The sequence below is a fragment of the Amyelois transitella genome, chromosome 24 (genome assembly GCF_032362555.1).
Source record: "Amyelois transitella isolate CPQ chromosome 24, ilAmyTran1.1, whole genome shotgun sequence".
NCBI classification, from domain to species: Eukaryota; Metazoa; Arthropoda; class Insecta; order Lepidoptera; family Pyralidae; genus Amyelois; species Amyelois transitella.
Genome location: NC_083527.1, coordinates 3,650,544 through 3,674,498, shown reverse-complemented (window position 1 = coordinate 3,674,498; position 23,955 = coordinate 3,650,544). Strand labels below are relative to the sequence as shown.

At 33.5% G+C, this 23,955-nt stretch overlaps 1 protein-coding gene across 1 annotated transcript; it reads left to right on the top strand.

The window, feature by feature from the left end:
- Positions 1-324: 324 nt before the first annotated feature.
- On the top strand, positions 325-22,081 carry LOC106135949 (RE1-silencing transcription factor). The gene is made up of 6 exons (XM_060951158.1): positions 325-746; positions 7,009-7,094; positions 15,401-18,116; positions 18,300-18,948; positions 19,146-19,372; positions 19,597-22,081. The coding sequence occupies exons 2-6, from the start codon at positions 7,037-7,039 to the stop codon at positions 19,856-19,858; spliced, it is 3,912 nt and encodes a 1,303-aa protein (XP_060807141.1). The 5' UTR covers positions 325-746; positions 7,009-7,036; the 3' UTR covers positions 19,859-22,081.
- Positions 22,082-23,955: the final 1,874 nt, after the last annotated feature.

The window sequence follows — 23,955 nt, the reverse complement described above, 5'->3', positions numbered from 1 at the left end:
TATTAAATGACCACTGGTGGCAGACTAGACACTTCCTATAAAATATACTTATCTAATTCTTTATTTTAAATAGGATAGACAGAGTCTCAGAGGATTATTAAAAAAATAATATATAAGTAACAAACAATAATAAAACTTTATAAATTTTTAACCATGAAGAATATGGCATGCCCACTCTTCTGAAACTTCCCCTTTTAAATTATCAGGTAGATAAAACTGATAATAAACGTAGCCATTATTGTTTTACTCTGAAAAAAGACAATGCGCGCCAAATATTAAAATAAACGGAACCATCACATCTCCACATTCACCCGCAATGATACATACACCTTGAGCTGGACAATCTGTATCACGCAGGCGAAACGACTCTCTATAGACATCTCCCTCGCACGAGTATACTGAAGACGCGCGCTCTCATTCTATCCGCGCACCCAGCCGTCGACCAATGGCGGCCATATCTTGCTCCCCCGAGAGCAGGCGACAGTGCGTGCTCTGCTCTGCTCTCATCACAACGAGACCAAATCTCAAAGCGAGAGGTTGTCGCGCTCGCCCCGCATTTCGGATGCGGCGCGAATATTATCTTAGTTTAATTAAATAGTGCCTTAATTTTAGTGTTAAGACTGTTACTCTGTGCTCAAATTTTTTTTATTACGTGACAAGTGAGAGACTGGGTGCCCGTTGTGATTCTGGACATTTTTCAATTATTTCGCACGACAGCTGATAGCGCATAAATTATTCACGATTGGGTAAGTATAATTTCGATTAGATTACGGTGCAAAATTAATCCTTTTGTGACAGAAGCCAATGGCCGGAGATGTTTCGGCCCGCAAGTCGTCTAGTAGGCGACGCCAAGATATTCTACTTATTATTTGACCTGTAGGTACCTACCTACCTTCTGTTTTTGTTGATATAAATAATGCAATATTTTATAATAACAAAAACCAAAAACAGTTATAATTTTAAGAATGTTATTCTTAAAATCAGATTTGCTATCATAATCTAAATTTAGAAAGTAACAGAGACACTAGATAATAAATAATTATTTATTATGTAGTATTTTTATACATTTATTTAATTACCAAAAAATAATCATAGCATTAAATTCATATAGCAAAATAAATAAATATTTTTTTAATAAGTTAGTAACTTTTAATTGTTTAAATGTGGCATAATAGTAAAAAAGGAAATTGAATTTTTGACCTCAAAGTTAAGTTTTGTAATTATTTAATTAATTTATAACACAAATAAGTAACATATTTTTTCTTCATATTTATTTTTAGTAATCTTTAAAACATTTTCATAAACAGAAAAAAACAGTCAAGGAACTAAATTGCGTATCCATTGAAAAATTATTAATTAAATTTATAAAATAACCACAATTATGATTTCCTCTATGAATTTCGCATACATTTTAATTAGGTAAGTAGTTATATTTTAATAAGTACGTACTTAACAAACTATACCTACTTACCCGCGTTACCAAATCAAGTGTATTTTTATGTCCATCAAGGCTTTTCAAAAGATATGTCTATCTAACAGTAAAAAAAATACCCTTATCATGTAATTAAACTACTTACCTACCTATTTTATTATTAAAAAAAGAATATAAAAAGTAAATCAAAATTAACTTGGCATTATTAGGTAAGTAGGAAGGTACTTATATTTATCTTGGTAGGTAACCTATAATTGTAACTCATAAAATTTCACTTTATTTTGAATTAAAATAATTATTGATTACACCTACTAAGGAACAGGTGTATTAACAATTCATTATGACTGAAGTTAAATGCCTAGATACCTACCTAAGTAGCAAAACGCCTACAATCGACATCACATTTTGTATATTTTAAATTGATACAATAAAGTTTTTAAGTTTAATTACTTACCTATACAGATAAATAACCACATACATTTTTAACTATCCAAATAAAGAAAATAAAAATAAGAAAAAAAAAATACTTACTGCCTAAATTCCAATTAGAATCTATTAAATACGATTTGTTATTCATGCCTATTTAAATATAAGTATAATAAGTTGTCATCTTCGTCTTATTTAACAATTGTTAAGCATTCAAGTAGGTACTTATAAATTATGAAGAAACATAAACAATTTACAGCATTGCGAGTGCCATAATTAAGCACGCTCTAGTTAACCTAATATAATGTATTTAAACAGAATAAGCAGTCGGTCAATCTTATAAGATTCACTTTTACAGCTTAAAACATTAAAAATCACTCATGCGGACAAGTTATGAAATACAATAATAAATATTAATAGATTCAAAAGATCTTAATAAGTACTGTGCATATATTCTTAATACCTAAGTACCTACCTATATATTCTTAAAAAAATGTGGCAGATTTATAATTTTTAAAAACTATTAAGTAAAATAAATTTTACTGTTTGTAAACGAATTCAGATTGAAATATATATATCAAAAAGGAAATTTTAAAATGCGAAGAAAACTAATTACTAAAACATTATTAATTTATATCTACCTACGTTTTATCAAGAAAATGAAAATAATCACATCACACAACGATAAACAAAGATAAAATCTCGATCACATCTTGAGTTGAAACTGATATGTCGGCCACATCGAGTGCAAGATTATATACTTGAGAAAAACAGAATCTAAGTATTATACTTGAGAAAAACAGTATCTCCCTATTACCTTAAATGTTTTTATCAATACCTACTGTTATAAAACAGTTAGAATCTTTTATATGAAATGATCATGAAATTGTCACAGGTATCTTATGAATTAGGAAAGATTTATCTACATAGCGACACCTTGATTATATAACATCCGCCTTGTAAATCTTGATAATAATGTAGCCTATTATTTAAATTTTGTAGTTATGGGAATAGGATATCTGTAATCTTTTAATATATCTCAATTAATCTTAAAACCATGGGCCTGATTTGAACGTTGAAAATAACTGGAACAGCTTGCTAGCTCGTGGCTTAATAAAGAATACCAAGTTTGGAAGCCTTTCCTTGATTAATTACCTAACAGCAGAAGCTAACTAGCAGATGGCACATACAAAATATATTATTCTTCGCTATAACATCAACATGTCGCCGCGTTAAAAAAAATCCTGCATATTGTTAAACGAGATTGCGTCAAGACTACCTCTCAATATAAGATGTTATGGCGATGTTGTCACGGATTGACTGATAAGTGCAACATTTCAACAAACGAGCGACACGATTCCAACTCTATTATGTGAGCATAACTGATAAAACATCATTATTAACGGCAATATGATTTTCAGCAGGTGGAATAACATTTTAAACAAGTGCTAGTAAGTAGTATTTTCTAAGTGCAGCTGAAATAAGGCATTACAAAATATATTTTTAATGTTATTTTGGTTTTTTAAGTTACTTGCACTAAACAGAAATAAATGTGTGACCTAGCATTAAATTGTAAAATGCCTTAAACATATTTTTTCAGGAACATGACGTAGAATACCTTAAAATTATTGTACAAAGGTAACAAAAAAGGTTGTATAAATCTGTCTGCATCAAAAAGCTTATAACAAATGTATCTGTTATAAGATAAATTCGTATGTTTATGATACTGATTTTGTTTTCTATAAGGCGTAACTAGAACAAGTACTAAGACAATGATGAGGATTTTTGATGTTTTTTTTTTATTTCTACCGTTAGAAAATAATAAAAAGATTCCAATGAATACACGTGCTTAATAAGGACTGCATGAACTGTTTCACTTCAGTGTAATTTATTTAATCCTGTCTGATGAAAGACATTTGAAAAACATGTTATTTTTTCTAAGATTACCTTTGTCATCCGTTCACCTTGTTCTTATACGCCGATAAAAGTGATATCCTAGTTTTGATAAGCTGATTAATTAAAGCAATTACATAAATACTTATACGAGAAATCTATACACCTAAATACATCACCAGTAGATAAAACATTATTATATACATTTATTTAGTGTAAGTTTAGATACTTAAAGTTAAATAAGTACCTACCTATACAAACAATAATTTTATTGCATTTAACAAAAATATTAACAAAAATTTTTTTAAAGACATCGATGGCTTATGAATATAACGAAAATAACGTTAGTATGAAATTTCCTTCATGTGAGAAATGACACGAGTATAATTATTTTAAAAACCGTTTAATATTAAATTAAATTCTTACCTACCTACTAACGCCATCTATCAATGCTAACTTGAACAAGCAGAAAAAATCACCGCAGGTAAGGTTAGAAGATTAGGACACGTCTACACTTAAGTTAGGTGTATTAGCAATCAGAGAGTTAAAGGTTTTAAGTTTTGTTATTAATATACAGGCGCATACATGCATACCTATAACCACGTCTTTATCACTTACGGGCACAGTGCCAAAAGTCACTAAAATAATATTTCCATGATAGATTTTACTAAATATTGAATTGAAAATATTATTAAATCGAAAATAATATACAAGATTAACAATTACAAGTGTAAGCGTATAAAATTACACGACGGTCGGTCAAATAGAAGATTGCAAGATACAAAGTTTGCGCCGTGTCCTGATAACACCATGAGAAAGGAAATAAAACAATAAATCTCTCATATTACTTTCCGAAGACGGTCACTTATCAGGAAAATATTAGATAAGTACAAATTACAAAAGGTGCCGACAAGCCTCATTCGCAATAGTGCAAACTAGCCGAGTTTAAAAGCGCGGAGGTAAAGAGGCGTGGCGAACTATTTATGACAATATCAATTTATTTAATCAACAAAAGACTGCTGTAGCTTTGTGTAAAAACTTATATACACACATATAATTACGACTTTATGCCTTACGAGGGAGACAGAACTGACAGTCTCGAAACGACTTAAGGGCCACGTTCAGCTGTATGAATTAATGATAGAATTGAGATTCTAATAGTGGCTTGTTGCTAGCCCACTTTTTGAGATAGGGGTCTAAAGACAAACAATCAAATTGTAGAAGTATAAATTCTACATTGATAATATCCGAAAAATAGGAAGCAATATTTCTAGACAGAAATCGAACCATAAGCATTTTCTTTCGCGAATCTTAGAATTAAATGTGATAACTACGATTTTTTTAAAATACAATTATATAATTTAAATAATTATCGCTAAAGGAAGATACTAGAATGAAAAACTGAACACAAACCTAAGTCACCATCATCTTCTTTAAATTTTCTACTGTTAGGTAAGTATGCACAAACCCAAAAAAAGCAACAATTCTCTCTTGTCTCTTGAGTTCTTTCATTCTTAACTTACTTATTATTTTCATTGGCACCATTATTTATTACAGTTGTTAAAATGCCATTAATAATCATAGTATTTAAAATGTTATGGAACATAAGTTTTTTATCTACAATGGTGTGTTTCTTAAGAGATAACTCTTGTCCGTGGAGTCAAGTGGAGCTTCCTCCATTCATCTAAAAAGTGTCTATGTTGTGGATATTGGAAATTGGAAATTCATTCAATGAGCTCCAGAAAAGATTACAAAATCTACAAAAATGCTACACCTACTAACTCGCCCTTGCAAACTCGCTCATACAAACGCGTCCAATGCAAACTCGCCCAACGTGAATTGCGACACCGCCAAGCCTTGTTAATATTACACCGATTACAAAGAAAATTATAATTACATTTCGATTTATCATTAACGAGAAATATCCAGGAATTCGGGATAATGAGATTGTCGCAAATTACTCTCGTTTCGTAATAAAATCGTTAGCAACATATTTGTCAGATGATTTTCTAAAAACTAGTTTACTTTCAAAATTGACTTCAATTGTTTAACGATCTCAGTTGGAATGTTGCATCATTTACAAAACTTCCTCGTTGTATTATTTTAAGACGTTTGCCAGATTAAGGAATATTCATTCACAAGAAGGTTTGGAGCAAGTTTACCGAATGTATACTGTCACAGTTGCGTACTCGAAGAGGTAAGAAATTATTACATTTTTCTAATCTCCATGATGATCCATTACATATTTAACTTCTTTCTTATGGACCGTAGTTATCTTATAGCTCAACATATAAAATACTAGCTTCATATTATACACGAGTAGGTCCGCAACAAATCTATAAATTTTTAACTTGTTTATTTACTTTATTGTACAAATAATGTTGCTAAATGCATTATCCAACATTCAACCTTCGGGTCAAGCTGAGACATTAAGTAGGTGTTAATTAAAGTAATTAAGTTCCTCCAATATCTAAGTTATATCACTGCAGAGTTCTAAATAGCTCAACGGAACATATAAAACATGTTATATATTGTATATAACATTATACCTGTCTGAACTGAGCGCATACTAAGCGTACAGGTTATTAGCACTTATTGTTTGCGATATAATAGGCGGCAAGCACATATGGTGCCTAGGGTGACCATACGGCGACAAATATTTGACTGACTCGCGACGTGTCTGCTAAAATAATGCGTATCTACGACTCTTCAAATACGTCTATTCAACGTTTCATTAGCATCTTAGATATTGTAAAAGTAGTGGTTATTAAACATTAGAAAAAAAAATTCTGTAAAATACGAGCATTTATAATTATAAAAAATTGTGAATTACATAGATAAAAGATAAAACAAGTCATAGTCGATCGATGATTAATGATTGAGAGGAAATCATTAGCTGATAAACTGACTCACTGTTTTTTTATCATAATAATATTATTTTTCCATGAAGATTCCAGATAAATTTTCAATTTAATTTCATACTACCGATGGTATTGTCATCATACCAATAAAATATTATCTTGGATTTAAGAGTTTCTTTTTTCAATTTTTAGAGGGAAATTTTAATTAATGATTTTAATAGCATAAATCTCTGCTATAAATAATTACTTTTCTACAAAGAATATATATTGATAATAGGGTGACCACAACATAAGTTCAACTCCATTTTTTATTGCATTTTTTTTTTGTTGTCTTATTTTCAAATAAAGAAGATGGATAAAAAGAACAAAAATATTTAATCTATGATATTGTTATAGGCGCAAGCGCGGCCGACCGTCGCGGGCCATGCAGGGAGCCGCTGCCGCCCCCGCACCTCCTGCGGCCGAGCCACCCTCTTCGCAACGTAAGTAATCTTGTCAACTATGACCATTTACTATTTTAAGACGTTAGTTATACAACAAGTTAGTTTAAATGTTTACAGAATTTACTACATGTAAAATAAAAGACACTGTCGTTTAAAAAAAAACAGCAAACTAAAGATGCTTTTGTATTTTTATCGTTACTTTTAATAATATGATTTTCTAGAAGAAAATCTTAGCGTATTCTAGTTATTAATAAACTTTAAAAAAAAGATTATATAGCAATAAATCCACGGAAAAGAAAACCTAATCGGCCTCTACAGAATGTTTAATTTGCATTGATTGCTTACATATCGCTTTAGAATGGCCTGAGGAGTGACTAATCAAAGGGACTTTTGTTTCTATAAATATGTTTTAGTTTATCAGCATTGAACAAAGATAAGTCAAAGAGGCGTGGTCGTACAAGTTAACTGTAAATAAATGAATTGAGCTTACAACCGGCTAAATAGGTCGTATATTGATTGACGCATACATGACGCATTTCATGTGGGCATTATGTACTTCTATTACGTATGAATTAGGATAATCTTACGGGATTTATTACTTCTGCGTTTATTTATTATATAATCGTATAAATTTAAACTCTAATTTCTATTCGACATTATTTGGTATTCGCCCAGATCATTATCCATTTAAATAAGGATCGAAGTACTTATTCAGTGCACAGATTTGCAAGTGTGATCTACAGGATGTCAATCCGATACGTTTTCATTAGCGAAGATTGCGCATCTCGCAACCCGAGGCAGCCGTCACCGGAGCCCTAATGGTTCGCACGAGCCGCACTCGACGCCAAAGCATTTATACGAGCTACCTCGCAATCTATTGCGTTTTACTTACTGATAATGTTTACGACTACCCATCCGGTACAATTGCGACATATCGCTTGAATTTTTCATTATAGTAACATATGTTAAATAGTCGAGGAAAGCCTTGACAACTTCAGAATTCCTCTTACAAATACTTTTTATTTATCTTTGTGTTTTTAAAATAGCGGGCGAGACCATATAAGGCCACAGACCGTGATAAATCGTAAATTTTAGCAAAATGTTCTTCTCCCGTGCAATAAAATGAACATTTTCCATTGAGATGGATGTCAGTACACCTGCCAAAATATTGCATGTATGTACGTATATTCGTAGGAAGATAACGATAACAGGTATTTTAGCGATAGGTATCTATTAATAGTGAGATTTGAATTTGGTATTTAGCCAAGCTCAACCTGATGCAACCAACAAATCCCGTTAGTTCTTATCGATAATATTACTCGATTTTAGCAATAGCTATACAATGTTAAGAAATTGTCTACGTGACTAAGGGCAGAAAAGATATTGTATAAATCTTCAGAGATATATAAGTACATAATAACTTTTATCATATTATGATTGCTGTATTGAAATCTTTGCATTACTCAAGACTTAATTAAATGATTAATTATCATCAAAAGATAGTATCTCTTCTAATGTCTCTGGCGTTAATAACATGAATGGTGCTATGATTAGCTGAGGTACAATTAGTTAACTATTATGAATTATAAAGAGTAGTTCTATTTAGTGAAGAAGTCTCCTAGTGATTGTGGGTATTTTATAGTGTTGTGATATTCAAAAAGGTATGTAATTAAATAAGATTTTTTGTTTATTTTGGGTATTTTTTTTATTATGTACTAGAATTTTTATATCAACAAGTTCAACAAATAACGATGACATCATGTCGTAAAATCTTTGGGTACCAAACAAGCATTGAAATATTCTTTAATCCAAACTAAACAAGTACTCATTAAAGAGTATCATTATGGCCGGAATTTGGTTTGCTCAGCCGAGAAGCCTGTATCTCGAGAGAGTAAGGAAACCCACATCCTTTTGTGCATGGTACACTTGTGTCAACAGCATCTTAAGGTCGTTACAACAAGAACATCTAACTGTTGGAACATATTTTGAGTCTGTGTCATATTGATAATTATTTATATATAGAAATATAGATTTAGCGCTAGTTTTAGAATTTTAAGAAAAAATATTTAATAAAAAAACATTATTAAAATCATTTGCGAAGGCACACTTTTATACTTTGAATACTTGATAGATTATTAAAAAAATAAAATTCATATGTTATCGACTTATCATTTTATTAGTAGAACTATTCATATTTTACTTGTTTCGTCACTGCGAATGCATCAATCAGGAAACAATGATTAACAATCGCTTAGATAGTTCGGTACTGTATTTCCGGCGCACGCCTCATACGGGTCATCTTAAAAGGAAAATGATAAGTGTAAGCTATTCTCAGAAAACCATATGACGGTTTGTTCTTTCTTGCATCACTTCTTTACCGAATTGGTTAGTGTATAAATTTAACTTCTTTGTAATTAAATAATATGGTATCCCGATTTTCGTCTCATAGTTTTTGGACACCTTATCTGAAAATTATGTTAAAAGATATTATCTTCTACTCTGTGTTACGAACGCACTCCTTTTATTTCAATATTTTAAGCCGTGATTAATAATTCAATATTTTTTTTATAATTAATCATTCTAATATAGTTAAACAAACAAAAAATATACTGTAAATCCGTCAAGGTATTATTATGTGCCTAATACACCATTTTCACTTATCAACAGTTTAGTATGTCCATGGCACGAGTTAACGGGATTTTATCTCGAGATAAAACCTTTCGTATGTTCCGGACTCTCCCATGATTGAGCAAAACAAGCAACACTGATGAGTAATTAACACGTCACTGACTATTGACGTAGGTAATAATCTTTTCCTTTTACTGAAATCATATGAGTTAATTTTTATATGACAATCGATAAATTGGATGTGGGTCTCTGATTTTCTGAATTTAGTTTTTCTTGAAATATAATACGGTTTTAACTGGACTACTTATAATTGAACAAATAAATACTTAATTTTCTGTAAATCCACCGCAACTATCAATCATAACACTTTTTATAATCAGAGTCGTTTGTAAATGTATTTTAATTGGCACATAGTCTCAACTAAATTTATTTATGTCGTAATCCATCTTACCGAAAAGAGTGGAAAGAAGACTGACACCTGCTATTAAATCTCTATACCTAACAACGAGGCTACAAATAATATGAAAAATACAATAAAATATTTCACAATAAGTACCTATATCATAATAAATTATTTAAAAAGACATTCATTCTAAATCAATTCAAAATAATCAAATTAAAAGTTCAAGATACAGTTGAAATCTGAAGGTGGAATGTGTCGTTGTAAGGCTGCGCACGCACACGGCTCCACTGGCATCTTGGGCCCTGTAGGGCTGATACGTTATTTTTATTTAAACTATCATACAAAATACAATTGTATAGAACAATAGGCGGACATAATATTGGAAGCATTATCCACTGTAAAGTGGAGTCAAAGTTAATAAAAATAATTATACTTATTTGTGTAACTACGTATATACATATGTATACCAACTTATAATTATGATAAACACGTTTAAAACTATAATAAATAAACAAAATACATAAATAAATAATTGTTGTTCATATTAAATGTTGAGTCCCTACTGGGAAATATAAATTTCTATTTTACTTACAAAACTTCCGTTGCTTCCTGTATTATTCAAATAGGTAATGCGAAGTTCCCGTTTACCCTAATATTTATTTTTCATTCAAAACATTTCAAGTTTTACTCCGGTACAGAATTTATCAATATTTAATAAAATTAGCACATACCTTTTTTCAAACGATTAGCACCGAACTTTTCAAGACTGTTAACTCTGTCGTGATTTTATTTATGTAAGTATGTATAATATGTTAAGTAAAATAAATACAAAAAAATGTGGTAACCCTATGTCCTTCATTACCATTCAGTTAATCTCTCCCCACCTTTAGTGCGCGGGCGCCTAATTAGGACGACTTTTCCGTTCGGAGAAAGCGATCGATCGACTGGAAAGAAGGGCTGATTTGACCGAGACGAATTCAAGCAGAGAATGTTAAATTCTGAATTTAAATGTTTTAATCTTAAACGGAGATATGGGATTATTAAACCTTTGTAGGTATTAGGTATCAAAATTTACTTTTTCTTCCTTCTTCCATGAGTTAAATTTTGTTTAAGTTTCAATGAAGTTATAAATACTTGTTACAATTAATGCATCTTTAAAATGTATTATTAGTTATTTAATCTTTTTTATTAATAGGTCCTACCACATCAAATTATAAATCATAACTTTGCATTGACATTATGAATCTTTGCACATTTAACCGTAATCGCATAATATCGTAAAATGGACATTGAAACTTTGAATCGTACGAGGACAAATGCTCAGTAAACAAATTTCATTCATATATTATTAGACCACAAATGGATATGCTTAGTTATTTGTTTTGTTAAACATACGTAACATGTAATGGATTATACTTTATTCAAATAAATATTGTACTAATTAAGTATTTTGTTGATTCATTGCCGTATGTTATTTGAAACCTGCAACATTATTTGGAAGGAAATTGTCACATTATGAGTTTGATGAAGACGTCGAGACGTTTAAGAAATTTTCACAAATAGTTAATGATTATAAAAAAATGTTTTTGCATTACTTCTGAAGGTTAGTTTTTCGAGTTATTACGTTAAAAACAAAGAGATATACCTACAAACATACAAGTTAACCTTACCTCTTGAATCAGTACCTACGTAAATATTGATCTGAAGAAAATAGAATCAAATTTAAAAACAAACCGCTGGCCCCTCATGACAACAGCCGTCCCCTTTCCATGGTCGCAGTGATCATAACATCATACAAGGACCGTTAAATCGGCGCGGAAGGTGCCTCCTGACTCGAATTAATGAGGATTTTCAAGATGGCTGCTGCATCGCATCACAGGAATACCATTGTATATTCTGAAGAAGTTATACTATTAGAATCATTTTTGTTGGTTTAAATTAAGATAAATAAAAAAAAATAAGCATGGTACATTTTCCATGGTTAGGTTAGAAATTAAGTAAACTTACCTACTTACTTTTCATCAGATCAAAAGTGTCGTGTATAACTCATGAATTAGAAAAATAAAAAAGAGTTGGGTACTTGCAATTATTTTTTAGGTGTTTTTTTTATTCTCATTTCCTCTCACGACCGTGGTCAATGTTTTTCGAAATTTAAATTTCTCTTAACCAAACATCCAATGACAGTTTTGAAATACGAATCACTTATCAATTTCTAGCCAGTCCACCATTCAATTGTCTTGTGATCAGTTTTCGCGGCTTTCTCTATGCGTTGCAAGGTTCAATTTCCCCTGATCATCGCTCCAGTGATCACTATACCGTGTAATGGTGTACGGCGACACCTTAAATGAAGGCTTGAAGGTGTAATTCAGTACCGTTGGAGCCCATTGGAGTGTATAGGAAAGCAGGCGACATCCCAGCCATATATAATAACGCTTTGTCCGTTACACACTATTCGGTCACTGCCGTATGGCTTGGACCATAGAGCTCATTTTTTTTTCAATAAGTAAGACGTACGGGATAGTCGATTTAAATTCCGTATAAGCGGGAAGGAGGAAGTCACGGCGTGTGTATGTATGTCATATGTTTTCTCCGTAATTGAACTTGAATGAACTCTGATTGGCGATTTAACTTATGATATGTTGCTTGCATAATACAATTTTATTGCGTTTTAGGTATAGATAATAAGATATTTTAATCATTTTCATGTTTAACCTTGGGCATTTTGGAATATTTATTTGCAATATGTAAGTAGGATGGCTTAAACATATTGAGTGATTTTACTACCTATGGCCAAAAAGCTTTTAACACTAAAACATTATTCATGGCCGCAAAGAGAAAAAAAAGACACTTTAACACTGGTCAAAAATAATTCGCTGAAAATGAAACATAAATTCCAGGATTAAAAGTAAAATTATAAGTAAAAAATTAATGAATTCCTCGCGCAATTTCTAAACAATGGTAATGCTGAATTGGCGTTTTGGATAACTTCGTTCCAGAACAATTCCAATAATACCTACTTACTTTTAATCCGAAATTTCATCATTTCAAGCAGTTTCACGAACGTATTCAATGCAAACAGTTAAAAAAGAACATACCTATAATAGGCCTGTAATAATGACCTGTCGGGCAGAACATCTTAAAATAATCTTTTTTTTTTTTACTTTTTAGTTTTATTTTGTGGAAAATTGTACCTAATGAGGATTTGCAGTTGAGTAGACTTAAGTCTTTTGTGTATCTCTGACGATAATCCGAAGATGATGAAAGTGAGTGAAGAAAATACTTATATTTTCTTGCGCTTCGTCAACGATCCTGCAAAACCTTTTTAGGATACCGCTAGCTGTAAATTGAAATACCTATCAATTTTAACTTATTTTGTTATTCAAATGCCTACGCTATATATACATAGGTATATTAAGGCTAAGTTTTATGAAAATCAGTAGTTTTTGTGTGCAAGAGTTACGGACACACACAAAATATATCCTTACAAACTTTCGCATTTAGGTTATAACTTATTACAAGTAGGAAGGTTTGTCATCATCATCATCTTCATTTCATAAATACGAGTATTTCTTGTAATCAAATAATATTATAGGTACTCTTCGTAAAATGCCCATAATACCTATGTATAAAGCTTGTTTAACCCTTTATATTGGACAACTGACCCTTAAGTCAATAATGAAAAGGGACGCGCATCTTAAATAACCCCTTTGGCTTGACCTGCCCATTGTAGGGTTAATTTCGGGACACATAAAGGAACAAATTGTAAAACCTATCCCTAACCCGCTGACCTCTCGTGACTAAAGATTTTAATTCATAAGAAATGAATGGACATGTTTATTTACTGTGAGAATTTCAAGGCTTAAAGTAATTTAAATCACTATTACTACATATTATTAAGTAAGGTCCCCCTATTTTCTGTGTCTGTATGTACGCGCTAATCTCTGAAAATTATGAACGGATTTTGTTGAGTTGATTTTGGAAAGAGGGTTGTCTAAGGAAGGTCTTCAAAAATACGCGTGCGAAGCCGGGGCGGGCCGCTAGTAAGGTAAGAATCATAATATTTCTGAACATACATAGATACATATATAAATCACAGATTAAGAAGGGTTCTAAAACATTACCATATCTTTTCACAACACCTTAAAATTATCACTTATGAATGATCGTGTGTTAATTGGAGGAAAAATGCATATTTGACATAGTATTTGTTTTCAATGCTTACATTGATAGCTACGTCCGCCGTCTTGAATTACGCAAAAACGACAAATTTCAATGGCAAATAAGAAGGTAATATAGGAATGACGTTTTGACACAATTCTAAACTTATTTAATATAGTTTTAGCTTAATTTAAATTTAATCTAAAATAGTTTTAGCTTTTACCATTGACTGATAGTTTAGTTTATGTTAGCGATGAAATGACATAGTGTGTACCGGCTGCTTCTCTTCTCGTGCCTGTAATAGTAGGTAAATCAATGAACTTGGGATTCTTCTTTTAAGCGACAGACTAGCAACCTGTCGCTATTTAAATCTAAATTTCATCATTTCAGCTGAACGTTGGGCTTTAAGTCTTTTCAAGATTGTTGGCTCTGTCTACTCGTAAGGGATAAGGACGTGATAATATCTATATGTTTTAATCGCTACCAGACACTACTGCTTGTAGTTTTTACCGATCAGTAAAATGTAATGTTATGTCACCATTATTGATTTTCATACCCTAGAAACCTGTCAAAGAGCCGGTAGAGAGACGACCTTAAACCCTATCAATTAAGGTTTACTTTACTCTGATTTATAAAAGTGAATCATTGCATAGCACTGTTCCACCAGACAACAAGGGCTAAAAGAAGTATTGAATATAGAACGAATGAATAACAGGTTGTTTTTATATGCAAGTTACTACGTAAAGAACAACAGAGCTGCAAAAGGTTTTATGTAAAAGAAATTTATTTTTTTATTTTTATCGTACAAAACATTTCTAGTACAAAACGGTTGTAGTAAAAAAGAAAATCGCATGTAACGCCATCTCGTATTGAATAGCAGAACCAATCTTAATGATTTGAATTTTCTATGTAGATATATTTTGCTGTCAACAATTTCAATTCGAATCTATTAGCTGATTATCGGAAGTACCACAATGCATGACATATATTTATAGTATCTATTACTATTAGCGTCAGTCCAGCCACTCGTACAAACGAAACCACTGACTCATCTATTGTCGACTTTTCTTGGAATAGGAAAATGAAAGCGCCCTGCGTTATTCAAACACACAATATTTAATCCATTGTATCTAAATGTGTACTTTCGTTGTTACAGAAATCAAAACAGAGGAGGTCATCACCCAAGCAAAAATAGACGCGGATGAAATGGACAGCATGGTGGAGAAACAAGATGTAAGAGCGACAAGGACGACTAGTATAGACAGTGATAACCGCTCAGATAGAAGCGAAGAACAAGACTTGAGAAGATCCCGCAAGAGGGCAGCATCTACCTCCCCCTCTCCTCTACCCCTAGACAAGAGAATCACCAGATTTGAATGCCCCAAATGCATGCAGCGGTTTGATTCCGCAAACGCTTTTGACGTCCATAGATTTACTGTTCATGCTGACGATTCAAGAACAGGCTTCGACGATCTTACTTTTGTTGACTTTTCAAGCAAAAAGTTCCCTGAAATAGCCCGAGGAGTTTGCGAGCGCAATCCCCACATATCAATCACTGAACAGCGATTCAGGTGCGATCTCTGCTCCCGAGATTTTCCCTGCGGTCAAGCTTTAGACATACACAGGAAAACATGCGCAAGCGCAACACGGATTCAAAGTCCAGAGCGAGATAGAAGGGAAGACTTCTTTGCTAAATTAGACCTCAGAAACCGTTCATTTGGAATACCTGGCACATTAACACCTCCGATGGATAGATTTACCCCAAAGTTTGATGATGGGCACCTAACAAATGGAATCAGACACATAGATGCTGCCAGAGATCTAGCTGATATACAATCGATTTTGAACGTGACATCAGCAGGAAGTCTTTTGGAGAGATTAACTGGCACGAGAGTAGGCCTTGAAAGTGCTGTGTTGACGCCACCTGATACTATAGCCAAAGAACGGGAGCAAGAAGAAACACAGGACAATTTTGCCGCAGAATTCAGACGCATGAAACTGCGTGGCGAATTTCCCTGTCGATTATGTCCCGCCAAATTTCCAAATCTTAGAGCCCTGAAAGGACATAATAGAGTTCACCTCAGTGGGACTGGGCCAGGCCCATACCAATGTAACATGTGTCCACATGCATCTTTAGACAAAGCAGCTTTAGTGCGTCATATGCGAACACATAACGGAGATCGTCCATATGAGTGTGCAGTTTGTAATTACGCATTTACAACCAAGGCTAACTGTGAAAGGCATTTACGAAATCGTCATGCTAAAGTTACTAGGGAAGATGTCAAACGCTCAATAATCTATCATCCTTCAGAAGATCCTAATAATGATGAAGTAAACTCAAAACTTGCTCGTGATGAGGTTAAAAGATCTCTCGCTTTCCACACCCCAGAAATAGAAAGGCGTAATGAAAATACAGGTCGTGATACACCCGTCACCCATTTTACACCCACCTTCATTACCGATAGACACCCTGTTTCAGCATTATTGGCTAAACCGTTGCAAGATCCCACCACAACCCCAAGGGAAAGTGAACAACCCATGCCTAGAATAAAAGTTAAAGGCATCGGCCAATTAACTCAGATTCCTGAATTCAGGCCAGCAGACCTATCTTCCTATAAAATGAATGATTCTGACACTTACGAGGAAGATGTTCCAGTTGATCTTAGCACCAATGATAGTTGCGATGTTCTTGATCTCAGTAAGAAAAAAAGAGACGTCGATAACGATGAACCTAAGGCCCCACCGAGACCATCTTTTGAACCTGACCCAGCTACTTTTGCCGCTTCGGCGTTTGAGAAAACCCGACTATTACTTGCTCAACAAAGAATTCTTGAAAATACCTTACCTAAAATCGATCCTGCATATTATGCTACTCAACTTTCACAGTTGTATGCAGGCACAGTACCCGGACTACCCGGCCTACCTTTGCCGCCGTCATTTCCTATCAATCCTTACTTTCTTCAACCATCTTTTTTTCCAAGTCCCACTGACTCCCAAGAACTTGTGGAAATAAAACAACGTATACAGAAAGAAATAATTCGAGGTTTGAGCATGTCAGGTGGAAGACTTGTCGCCAATGAACAAGACGTTCAGCCAAAACAAGAACCTGAAGAGGAAGAGCCAAAGCCACTGCCTCTAGCTCGGTCGCCGTCTCCATCTCCACAATCTGAATCTCCGAGACCACTCAGTAACAACATTGTACCACAAACTGATTCCGTTAAGATGGTTATAAAAAACGGGGTGCTAATGCCCAAACAAAAACAGAGGAGATATCGAACTGAAAGACCATTCTCATGTTCTCAATGCTCAGCACGTTTCACTCTCCGATCAAACATGGAACGCCATGTGAAACAGCAGCATCCGCAGCATTGGAGTGTGAGAAGACCCGCTCCAAGGGCTCCTCCTCCGTATCCCAATACCGACACTTTAGCTGATCGAGTTAAATACGCTCTTTTGGCCCGCCATCTTGAACGCCCATTGCAGCAACCTGACCGGTCGCCAATACGCAGAGATTCTGATGAAGTTGCAGATAATGAAGAAGATGAAGACGATACTTTAGTTATTGACGAAGAACCTGATACAGATTCCAAGCCAGATGAGCGTTCCGCCGCACATCGGGCTGCTGCCGAAATTTTAATGGCGACCCGTCAACAAGAACTTAATAAGGACTTCGATGTTAAAATTGCTGGAAATTTAATAAACAAACCTATTTCCCTAGTCACTGAAAAGTCTGATGCTGAGATTGAACCCAATCAAGTTCCGGATTCTTTGCCTGTTCCCGTTCTACCTGCTCGCAGTGATGAAGAAGAAGATGAGGAGGGTTTGGTTGCTTCAACTAGTGAAGGCAATAACTCTGGGAGCGATGAAAATAAGTAAGTAATTTTATTTCTAAAATATTCTCGTCATTTACGTTCATTCATCATAAATTATCGTCTTGCATTATTATCCTCATCTATCCTAACGCCAAATAGAAAGTATATCAGAATGTTCAAAACAATACTTTGCATAATAATAGGATAACTGAGTAAAAAACTTACCAGCATATTTCATTTCAGATCCGACGCCGACAATGGAACTCAACCACCAAAAAAGAAATCGGCATACAGCTTAGCTCCCAACCGAGTATCGTGCCCGTATTGCCACAGAAAATTCCCATGGTCCTCTTCCCTTCGACGCCACGTCCTCACCCACACTGGCCAGAAACCATTCAAATGCCCGCACTGCCCTCTGCTCTTTACCACAAAGTCAAATTGCGACCGTCATCTCTTACGAAAACATGGCGGTTCTGCAAGAGCCATATTAGCTGAGCCCATACCCGAAACAGTATCCCCGCCGCAACCAGTAAACGATACAAGAGCTGTACCAGAGCGACCATTTAAATGCGCTTCGTGTCCAACGAGCACCTTTTCCTCATTGGAAACCTTGAAGAAACACATGTCAGCTCGCCATGGGACGGGAGATTCGCAACCGGGATCGCCGAATCCCGAAGTGAATGATGAGAATGCAGATGGATTGGTCTTTAAATGCCATCTTTGTGAAGGATCTTTCGGCGATCGAAGTGGAGCATTGGGACATTTGGCATCAGCGCATGCGACTGAATATGAGCAGCTGGTCAGCAAAGGAGCACTTGATGCGGCCAGTGATCGGAGCGAAAGTGCCGATGATGACGAAAGGGGCAAATTTCCAGATCATGCCAATAGAAAGGTAAGAAGTTAATCTTGTCTTCTTTAGTATACTTTTAAATTCATTCCAAAAATAATAATGTCACAAGTTACTCAGGATGTTTGTACAATAAACATGATTAATCTTCTGTATCTGGAAACAAAGGACGTTTCAATATCGTAGTGAGATTTTGTTTCTACCTATCACTATTTCTAATCTAAATATTACTCATTACCTAGGTTGTGTGCGCATTTTGCGTCCGCCGCTTCTGGTCAGCCGAAGATCTTCGCAGACACATGCGGACTCATTCTGGTGAACGGCCGTTCGCGTGTGATCTCTGCCGGAGAAGATTTACCCTAAAACACAGCATGCTCCGGCATCGGAAGAAGCATAGAGACGACGCTACTGATGATGAGGAACCGTCGCCACCTAACACGCCTATTGAAGGAGAAAACCTTACCAACGGGTATGTATTTTTTTTCTATATATAATCTATCTTTTAATCATCCCATCGATTGTATTTTAAGATAATACTTTAACAAACAGCTTAGTCATAAGACAAGATCTACCTTTTAGTTTATTGTTGAAATCTAGATTGTAACAGTTTGACCTAACATTAAGAGTCTTGCGGTAGTTTACCTTTTAAAACTTCTAAACAACAAAATTCTCATAACGGTAATACTTTTACAGATATCACTATCGCGATGACGACGGATCAGGCAACGAGATTCCGAACAACGTCAACAACAACAACTCTCCTCCAGCAGCGCCATTTGGCAAAAATCTCAAACTAGACATGACTTCACGTAAGTATTCATCGGAGGCCGAAAATGACGGCGAAAATGGAAGCGACTTGATCGGAAAACTCTTGGGTATCCCTGACAAGACCATCATCAATAAGTTGCTTTCCTCAGCGGACGAAGCGGCAAAATTCCTTGGAGTAAACAAATGAGAGTACGCTTTAGTTCTCGTGACGCCGGCTAGACTGATCCTAGCCCCGCGAGGACTAAAATCACTGCAAACAACGTCAACGAATGCGAGCGCAAATACTTCTACAACGCCATCTGTCAACGAGTAGATTATTTATTTTACGCGCGAAAGAGCGCCATTTATAATAAGTTTTGTAAATTACTGATATATTTATATGAAATAACTAGGTGCCTTTAGCTGCCTTAAGTTTAAAGTACGAACCGTCCTATTCTGCCTTAGCGTAATATAAATGCTTATAAGTGGGTTGAGAGCTACGAAATTTTCTGTAGTGCCAGTTTACGAAAGTACATTTTTGTCATTAGCTAGTAAGTAGTGTAACTGTCATACATTTTATTCTTTAATTAGCGTTTACGTAATCATTAGAGCGCCAGTTTTAGCACGAACCAAAAATCTTAGAGCTATCTAATTACATGCATTTTCCATCTAGTCGTGTTTACTATTTTCATTTCGTTCATCCTCAGTATCACCAAACTTACTTAATTTTCACATAGGTAATTAATATTACAGTTCAGCCAAAAACATTTTATTGCAAACCCAAAATTATCTAGTCAATTCTTTACGATTTCTTTGATTGATTTAAATAAGATTTAATACCAAAATATTAATAATTAGACGGTAGGTAAGATAGGAAATAAGTTTATTACCCAATATAACATTGATATGATATAAAAATAAACCTCATGATAGCCTAGCAATGAATTAATATAAGCATTAATTTGTATCACTAGAAAAATCGTAAACAAAATGGTGAAGTACTTCTTCGACATACTTAGATCGATACTATTTTCTAACGCTATTTGTGAAAGAATAAGTAAGTACCAATTTTTTTTCTCATTCTGTATTTCTCGGATTTCAAGCCTGCTATTCTTGGGTGTCTTAATTTACATTATGTTCATTTTTCTTGTTCTTGTTCTTGTTCTTAATGAAATAACTGACTTTCATATAATTTTAGTTGCTCAAATTGATTGCATTTCTTTTAAGCACAGTGTAAAAAATTAACGTTGGTTTAAACAGTAAGGATCTCTTTATATTATTTATGTGTATATAATGTAGGAATATAATAACACTTATTTTACACCTAATAAATACGTCGGTGGATGTTCATTTACCATTTCGGTTATTGTAAGAAAAAGAAAATATTTTGTTTTTTGCTGGGTTTTATCAAACTAGGGTTTTTATGTTAATCTATTTCTATATGCAGCAATTTTATGTTATCTGGGTTAAACCCTTAGTTATCTTATAAGGATACGAGTCTCCTGATGTGGGAACTAAAGAATCATACGCTAGAATGAACCTAAGTGCGAATAATGCTTTGTAAATATCAATTGCTGAAAGTTAATACCAAATATAACCTTGATATACATACTATAAAAAATTAATTCTTATATGTACGTACATTTCAAAAAGATAGTTTAAGTAATTTTCTGCAACCTAAAAAATATACCTAATGTATGCGACGATGTTAAGAATATAATATGAAAAAGTAATAAATAATTCATAATATTGAGACAAGCTCTCGAGTATTTCGAAATTTTATATTTGAGTAAAATGTTTTCACAAATTGTATCAATAATAAAAATTATTATCTATGAAGCAATATATCTTAGAATTATAGATTGTGTAAGTATTTTTAAATATCTATCTTAAAACTTAAAATTAGATGATAAATGATTATAATGTATTATTTGTTAAATGGAAAGTCCCGCTTTATGTCAATTATAGTTATAAATTTTGAAAATAATTTGATATTAATATTTATTTTATTCGAGTAATTCCTTGTTTGAATGTCAATGCGGCCAGTTAGTACTTAATTCAGTTGCGATAAATTTGATATAATTGAGTCGTAAATGTGTTACATAAGATTAATACGTAAGTAATCTCGTACTTAATAATATAATAATGTGTAGAATAAATAGTTATAATTATGAATTAGGGCATAAGTTAAGAATATTGTGGCAACACCGCTTGGCCTTTCAATGTAGTGTTTGTGTGTTAAAAAATTTGCTCTTAACATTTAAGATACTTAATTTTAATAAATTCGACTTTATTATTATATTGTATGACTTAATATTATAGTAATTACAAATTGAGACATTTACTATTCACCTATTTGCCTTTCTTTCTTTAATGCAATAAGAGTGTCGTTTTAAAAACATTTTTGTGAAATACATAATGGTGTACTATTCAATAACAACCTCTTTTATTAAATTTATCCTTTCCCACTACAAAATTGAAGAAAATACTATAAATATGTATACTATGTAAGGGTTGAACCCCGAAATGTAACTGCACCTAAGTTTATAGCGCTGGAAAAACGTCCCGAGTCCATGAAAATTCGACTTTCCCATATTTTCGCCTAAAATCGTTTTCCTAAATAACATCAAGGCTAGATCGCTTTACTGATGGTGTAATGGTTTTAAATTCGGAGTGCGAGCGATCTCGGAGTTGCGTGCGATGCCGGTTTGTTTTTTTTATTTATACTTATGATATATACCTAATGTTTTTCGACGTCAGTCGACTAAGCCATTAATTTGGATTGAATTTATTATTTATTGAAATGCAGTATATTGTAACATACAAGAGCAGAGTTGATTATGGATCTAAGATGGCAGTCGCTTAGCCCCCTCTATTGTCGAATAGATTACACTACATTAAATATCACTGGAGAAGCTTTTCGATGATAGATGGCGCTAATTACACCACAATGCAATGCAAAGAAAATATAGGCGGTACATATATTTTTGTTTTGTGTTTAAAAACAAATGCTTATAATAACATAAATTAAATCTTACATTTAAGTATAAAACTTAATTGCAGTAAAAAGATAATTTCAGTCGGTTTTAAGAGGTTGGAGAAAAATGAACGCACCCAACTCTAGTGATGATGAGTGAAGTGAGCCGCCAATGAAATACATGGCAAGCTGTGTTACCAGTAATAATATAATTGCAAATTTCATGGTAAATTTATGGTAAGTGGGTAAAGATTAGGGATATATTTTATCAAAACGTTTGAAGCCTAAAAATAGTATTTTTCGACTGAAGTAACGAAGATGAACTGCTGTATCTCTGGTTTTATGCCGTGTGGTGGCACCTGGCACCAATTAAAAACAATAAAAGCAGCACTCCATCTCTTTCCCATAGATGTCATAAAAAGCGACTAAGCAATAGGCTAGCAACCAGTCACTATTTGAATCTCAATTATATCACTAAGCCGAACAGCTGAACGTGGCCTATTAGTCTTTTCAAGGCTGTTGGATCTGTCTACCCAGCAAGGGATATAAACGTGATTATACAGGGTGACTTTTAATTCAACTGCATAAATTTAACTGTTAAGTGTACTCATCTAAAGGATATTTAAAAACGTTAATAGAAAAATATCAGTTTATATTTCAGAAAGTACGAAAAAAAATAAAAGTATCAAAATCCACGATCCTAAATACGTCATATCACCCCGGCCGGCGGAAAAGCGACGCGTTGAGATTCAGAGGCCAACGACACAATTCATTCAGCTGAGCGATCTCAAAAACTCTGTACTTTACTTGATCTTGATACTAGAAAAATAATTTATTTTTCAGACATTTATTTACATGTTTAGTTTTAATTTCTTTTTGTAGTATTGGTCTTTAATAAAGCGTGTGACGTAGTTTTTAAGGGTTTTTTAAATGTGAAAATGATGACGTTTAATTTAAATAAAAATAGGCTCAAACGGCTCAGAAGCATGGGTATAGTCTATGTTTAAAAGGATGCAGTTCTTTTAAATGTCACCTTGTATGTTTGTATACTTGATTAAAATACGGTGTTTATTCTTCTTGCTGAGAATCATTTGTGAAATAACATTATAAGAACATACTTGCTTCAGGCACCATCAATATCTTTAAAACTATTTTTTACATCTAACAATGTCTCATTACTTTAATCAACCTATAAGAGACACTCGATCGATAAAATATATGACTCCTGTTTTTTTTTAACATCTACATTTATTGGACATATAGACACTTACATTACATACCCCGGAGTGGAAAATAAAGACGCTGGTTACTTAAAATTTTAAAACTTG